The sequence below is a fragment of the Coloeus monedula genome (genome assembly GCF_965178545.1).
Source record: "Coloeus monedula genome assembly, chromosome: 5".
Classification (NCBI taxonomy): domain Eukaryota; kingdom Metazoa; phylum Chordata; class Aves; order Passeriformes; family Corvidae; genus Coloeus; species Coloeus monedula.
The window spans coordinates 42,750,476-42,757,032 of record NC_138785.1 but is presented as its reverse complement, the minus strand read 5'-3'; the positions used below and the strand labels follow the sequence as shown (position 1 = coordinate 42,757,032).

General features: G+C 46.1%; 1 protein-coding gene across 1 annotated transcript; it reads right to left on the bottom strand.

Annotated features, from left to right (window-relative positions):
- Positions 1-104: 104 nt before the first annotated feature.
- SLC25A4 (solute carrier family 25 member 4) lies at positions 105-2,672 on the bottom strand. The gene is made up of 4 exons (XM_082281879.1): positions 2,475-2,672; positions 1,740-2,226; positions 1,307-1,447; positions 105-935 (listed from the first exon to the last, which is right to left on the bottom strand). The coding sequence occupies exons 1-4, from the start codon at positions 2,583-2,585 to the stop codon at positions 778-780; spliced, it is 897 nt and encodes a 298-aa protein (XP_082138005.1). The 5' UTR covers positions 2,586-2,672; the 3' UTR covers positions 105-777.
- Positions 2,673-6,557: the final 3,885 nt, after the last annotated feature.

Here is a 6,557-nt window from a genome sequence, read left to right as displayed (position 1 = left end):
GAAAAAACTTTCAAGAGACAGCCACTAACAGTGTCCTGATTAGCACATCACCTTGGAGGACATGCTTGTAATGTGTTCAGTGTACTGAAAACAACAGGAAAAAGTTCATTAATATATTAATTTATTTCAGTTTTAGTTCAATTGAACATCAGAGCAGACAACTTTTTCCTTTGTGACAATACAAGGAATTTTTGAAACACTGTATTTCCATATTCTACAAAATATATTTGAAAAATCAGATTATGGCTTCAAGCATATTACTGTATAATTTGTCAGGGAAGAGGCTGCAGTTAGGAACTCAGCCTGGTGCTTTAGTATGGTTATAATTTCAGACATACTTTTCACTTATATTAAAAAATAGAGCTTTAAAAGGAAACATGATTTTAATTCATGTTATGTCATCACAGTGTTGGGTAGCTAGAGACATCACTTAGTATAATAAATATTTATGACAATCTATTAACAGTTCACAATATTAGATTTTAAACTAGGTATAGACCACTTAAATATTGTCTCCAGACAAAATCTATTACCTGCAATTTGAAATATAATATATACACAGGTTCCAATACAAATGGTGGAGGGATTCTCATACAAAATGTAACTGTGATGTTGTGGACAATTTCTAAATTAATGCATCCTTATCTCTGCCAGATATGTTACTCAAATTTTATTCTGTTTCCCTAGGAAATATTTTGTTGTCCACTACATCACAAGTTCATATTTTTAAAAAAGTTGATTGAGAACAATTGAACTACTGCATTATGATATTAAGTTTTAGACATACTTCTTGATTTCATCGTAAAGTACTAATACAAAAGCTCCGCCCATGCCTCTCAACACATTCGACCAGGCACCTTTGAAGAATGCTTTGGATCCTTCATCTTTAGCTATCTTCCTCCAGCAATCAATTGTGCCCTTATACATAATATCAGCTGTGGAAACAAACATAAAGGTTAGAAGGCTTGAAGTTATACAGCAAGTATGTTTCAATTTTTGTACCTTAAAAACAACAAGGAATAAGCAAAGTACAGCAGAGGATTTAAAATTTAGTATCAATTAAGGAAAATTATTTCTCCACAGGAAATCAAGTAATTTCTCAGTCTTTTAGATCAACATGATAGAAATAACCACCAATGTGTTCCCCACTGGATTTTTAAGGGCTCCAATGAGAAGGTTATTAATTTTCCATAAGACAAAAAAAAAAAAAAAAAACCACCCACACCAAAAAACCAATATCTCCCGTTTTATCTTGATGAAGAGAAACTTTCTGCAGCCAGAACACCACAGGAGCACTTATTCTTACCTCCCTTTCGGCCAGACTGCATCATCATCCTACGTCGCACAGTATCAAAAGGATAAGAAACCAGCCCTGCCACTGCAGTGACACTCTGGGCAATCATCCAGCTCACTATGATATGCACATTCTTTGGATCAGGCAACATACCTGTCATCAAGAACAAATGAATGGAATCAGTACAGAGGGAAAGGGCTGTGGGAAAGTTGGCTGTGGAAGGAATAATCACCCACCAACCCCGGAGTCAATCCAAACCCAAGGCATCTCAGAGCAGCAAGTAGAGGGAGGCAGGAGTGCATGTCAGAAACACCTGTGCACATTCTAGCACTGCACTCAGCCGGTGCTGAGCCAAACCTTGCTTGTCCTTGTACTGCCCAGTGCACTGCGAGTGCCTTTCCTGAATGGATCTTCCCTTGCAGTCATTCCTCCATGCACTTCTTACCCTTGGCCGTGTCGTATACGCCAAAATAGGCTGCTCTGTAGATGATGATGCCCTGGACAGACACACTAAATCCTTGGTACAGGCCCCTCAAGCCATCAGACTTAAAGATCTTGACAAGGCAGTCGCCCAGGCCAGAGAACTCCCTCTCAGCGGCTCCTTTGCCCACATCAGCCGCCAGCCGGGTCCTGGCGAAATCCAGCGGGTAGACGAAGCAGAGGGAGGTGGCTCCCGCGGCACCCCCGGACGCAAGGTTCCCTGCGAAGTAGCGCCAGAACTGCTTGTGCCTGTCCACTCCGCCCAGGAAGATCTGCTTGTACTTGTCCTTGAAGGCGAAGTTAAGGGCCTGGGTGGGGAAGTACCGGATGACATTGGCCAAGTTGCCTCTCCAGAAGGAGAGAATGCCCTGCTCCTTGGGGATGCGGACTATGCAGTCCACGATGCCCTTGTACTGCTTATCGGCCGTGATCTGTTTGCTGGCATGCTGGACCTGCAGGGAGGAGAAGGAGGAGGACGGGACGGTGAGAGAGGGGCACCGCAGGGGTGACCCCACACATTCAAGGGCACCGACGGGGTCGGCCCTGCTCCCGCCACCCCGAGGCGGTGCTGAATGTCCCGGGCAGCTCCCGCGTAACCGGAGCCGGCCGAGCTCCTTCCCATATTTAGTCACGCCGCGTAGCGCCCGCCGCGCCGGCACCACCTGTGGCGCAGCACCGCCGCCCCCCGTCTCCCCCTCACCTGCAGCAGCAACTTCACTCTCTCGATGGGGGCGACAGCCGTCTTGGAGACGGCGGCGGCGATCCCGCCGGCCAGAAAGTCCTTGAGGAAGCTGAGCGCTTGGTCACCCATGCCGTGAGCCGGTCCGACAGCCCCGCCCGGAGAGAGGCAACGAGCGAGCACTTCCCCAGCCCGCCGGACAAATGGCCCTGCGCCCCGCGCCGCCCCGCTTATAGCCCGCGGCCTCTCGCGATAGGAGGAGGCGCCCCCCGGGCGGCGGGCATTGGCTGCGGCCCGCCGGGCCCGCCCCGCCATGTTCCCCCGGGCGGCGGCCGCGAGGGACGCGCGGCCCGGGACGTTTAAAGGGCAAATTAAAGTTATCTGGTACCTGCTGGGGAGCGCGGTGTCAGAGCATGTGCCTGCTGTATTTATAGCTCCCGGGAGGCACCGGAGGGAACATGGGGAGCTGGCAGGAGCTCTTCAGGCCGCGTTAACCGTTCCGTCCAGGGGGGAGGCAGCGCCTGAGGGCTAAAAGCCTGCCCAGAGCGGTCTGAGAGTACGACAAGTCAACTAAAGGTGTTTAAGCCTTGCCCTGATGTGCGTGCATTCACGCAGAGAGGGGCAGGGGGGACATGGATTTCATGCCCAACCGCGCAGCTCCCCAGGGCTGCCGGCCTGGAAGGTGGTGCTGTGGTCATAAGCATCAGTGACCAGCACTGGACTGGGCCTCCCTTGGGTCAAGGCCAGAGAGCTGCTTCATGTTGTATGTGCTGTGTGGAACTTGCAGGCATCGAGGTCTTTAAATACCCCAGCATGCTCTGGGACTCAGCTTTCCCGAGGAGGAGGCAGCATGCCTTCCTGCATTGTACCCTCATTTCACCCCTGCAGGGTCAGACCCTCGCAAGACCCACAGGCAGTCCCCTCTGAAGGAGGGAGGGAAGGGAAGAGACTCTAGGAAGCACATACCCAGGCATGCTGAAGTTGCTTGGCCCGCACCAAGTGTGAAACGAGTAAAGGCTGTAGTGAAGCTCTGCCTTCATGCAGCATCTGGTTCTTAGAAAAATGTTTGAGTCTCAAATGAAGATTACATGGCTCCCCCATTAGATTCCCTGTTTCTCATCTGTTTTTTCTGGCTGACCCCCATAAGAAAGCAGGAGTTTATGATTCATTGTTGGGTGACTTGGTTGTGTGGAATAGTAGTGTGAAAGGCAATGCAGCACAGTATAGATGCATACCAAGGAGTTTGCCCTAAAGACCTATTAAGACAGGACAATGTTATAACAAGGAACTCATAAGGGTTTCTTTTGAATAATATGGTATCAGTAATATGGTATCAGTAATGAAAATAGAATTCATCTTAATGTAGTTGCTAAAAGCTTGGCCGTCCCACAAAGAAACATTCTTGCCAGGGCAGTGCATCTCTTCTCACCAATGTGTTTGTTAGCATGAGTTAACGGGATGGTACATTTGATCCCCTGTCTCTCTTGCCCTCTGCTGCTCTTAGGTCTGTTGAGATCTCTTCTCATGAACCTCAAATGTGAGAAGTGGGTGTCAGCTGTAATCTCCAGAAGCACCCTTTGCACCTTGGCCTCCTGAGAGGATGGAGCCTTTCCCCAGCTTCTAAGAAAAGGGAAGAGCGCCCCTTCCCCCCCCCGAGACATTTCCCCAAGCAAGGACCAAAAGCAGGCACAAGTAGGAAGCATAGGGGATCCCTAGAATTAGACTGTGAGTTGAAAGGAGTTTTGTTTAACATGTGTGGCTGCCTGCTACCTTTGACCTTTCCTTTTTCTTCCTCATACTTCATTCGCCAAGTCTGGTGTCTCCTCTTTTCACAGGAAAGCAAACACCCATTTAACACCTTCAGACTTCTACTGCTGGTTTCACACGGACCCCTGGCATAGTGATGCTCACAGCTGCTGCTTGGCTACCCAGACCCATAAGGTCTCCTCAGGGTGTGCACTCAGGTGTCAGCCAGTGCCCTGCTGACTGGTGTACGGTGAGTGGGAGATGGGAGAGTGGTGGTGAGATGCTCCTGGGGAGGGAAGGCAGTGGGGGGCCTGAAGTAAGACTGGAGTGGAGGTCTAGCCTGAAAGGATTGTTTGCCAGCTCCTTCCCCAACATCTTTGATTTAGTTCATTTAAATCGGTGGGGTTTTTTAATTATTTTTTTAGGTCATTTAAATTGTTGGGGGTTTTAAAATGACATTTTAATAAAGTCTTTATGATAAGAATTCCAGTTAGTTTTTGAAGTTATTGTTGGGTATCATCATCACATCCACAGAGATTGTTTGATCGGATATTTCTGTAGCACTAGTATTATTTACCCATAACTGCCAGTATTTAAAGAAAGGACTGCATAGCAAGTGAGTGGCCACTTTTCTGCTTCTGCTCTCCCTTCTCTGAGCCCAGATACCTATTTCCAGGAGAGACCCTGCTTCTAAACAGTTTTAGCAAAAGCAGGTCTGGACCAGGACATCTGCTGGCTACTTTGAGAGTTATTCTTTATTTGTTTGATTTTTTGCTCCAAATGCCTGGTTTGAATCTTTCCTATGTATGATAATGAGGGGGTATAATAATGCTACTTATTGTAGAAGTTCAAACATATCCTGTAAGGAATTTACTACTAACTCCATCAGTACCTTGAGCTATTTCCACTAGCTGGAAATGTCATTAAAAAAACCCGCTGAAGAACCTTTGGCTTTTCATACAGTTAGTTGGTGTTTGGTATTCAATATTCTGATACTTTCCTAGAGAAATGGTTAAAACAGTTCTGAAAATGCAAGCTCTCAGAATTATTGAAAGCCAGCTTTCAAGCTTCATCTTCCTTAGATCTTTGCAGCTTTGGATGGATTGTTTGTCTTTCTAGGCTGAGTTTGTGGATGCTCTGCACTGCTGACATAGCATAAAGACACTGGATTTTGTTCTTAAAAATTCTGAGCTAAAAATAACCTACATCTACACTTTCAAGAGAGATTAGTGACTGATTGCATTGTGCTCTAGTGTGTGAATAGCCAGCTTCAAACACTACAGGAGATCAACTTTTCCAAAGTAGTGCATACCCTTGTTTACTTACGTGTCCAAGACAGTGGGAACCCTAGCGTTGAAGCTAGGCCAGACACAAAATAAAAAATCTTTTCCTCAGAAGTCAGCAGTCCAAGCTTGATGGCATACACAAGGGGGAGCACAAGGAATCAGTCAGACCCTCCTGTCTCATAGCCTAGACAGTGGTGAGTAGACAGTGTATTGGAAAGATGCCAAGAAGAAAGATGTTGCTTTTTCTGGAATGACTTGTGGGATTGTAGTAAGTTCTCATTTTTAAGATTGGTATATATTTTACATCAGGAAGAGGAGAATAAGAGAGCCAAAACAGAACTAATTGAGGGTAAGAGTTGAAGAGAAATAATGAGTTTGGTGATCACAAAGATGATCAAGAAGAATGAAGTAATGTGAGCTTTGAGTTTTGTTTTGGACAGGTATTAGTGAGGGTTATTTTAGCTGGGTGTTGGTGTTACCTGTCTTAGGAGCCTACTTTGAGCTGGAGAGGGGGAAAATTGGACAGTAAGTGTAAGCAGCACATTGAGAAGTGGAAATAGCAATAACAGTCAGCATAGGGTGTGTTTGTTTATTAGAGCATGTCTGTAATGTGAGGATGAGGAGTTGGAGGAGGGTCGACATTTCAGAAGAAAACTGAGGAAGTGGATGAAAATTAATATCAGGGGTTCTGTTTTAACGGGATAAGCATGGGGCATGGAAGTAGGAAGGAAAAATACCCAACCTGTCACACAAGGAATAAACTTATAGGAAGTGAGCATATTAATATTTCCTTTGGCAAGGATTTGTGCAGAAGATGTTCAGGAAGAGAGCACTTGAAAAGTGCAGGTCTTCATTTAATTTGGAAAAGTAGGAAGAAAATTTGGACAACTGGAAGGGGACACAATTAAATGGTTGTGGATGAAGTAAACCTGATCACAGATCAGCCAGAAAGTTGAAGCTGAAGGCAGACTGAGGTATGTGTTTGGCAATCATACTTCATAATTCATGAGATAGGAGTGGAGAGTAAGAAACAGAGAGTCTACAATCAATCTGTGCAAGAAAATAAAGGAGG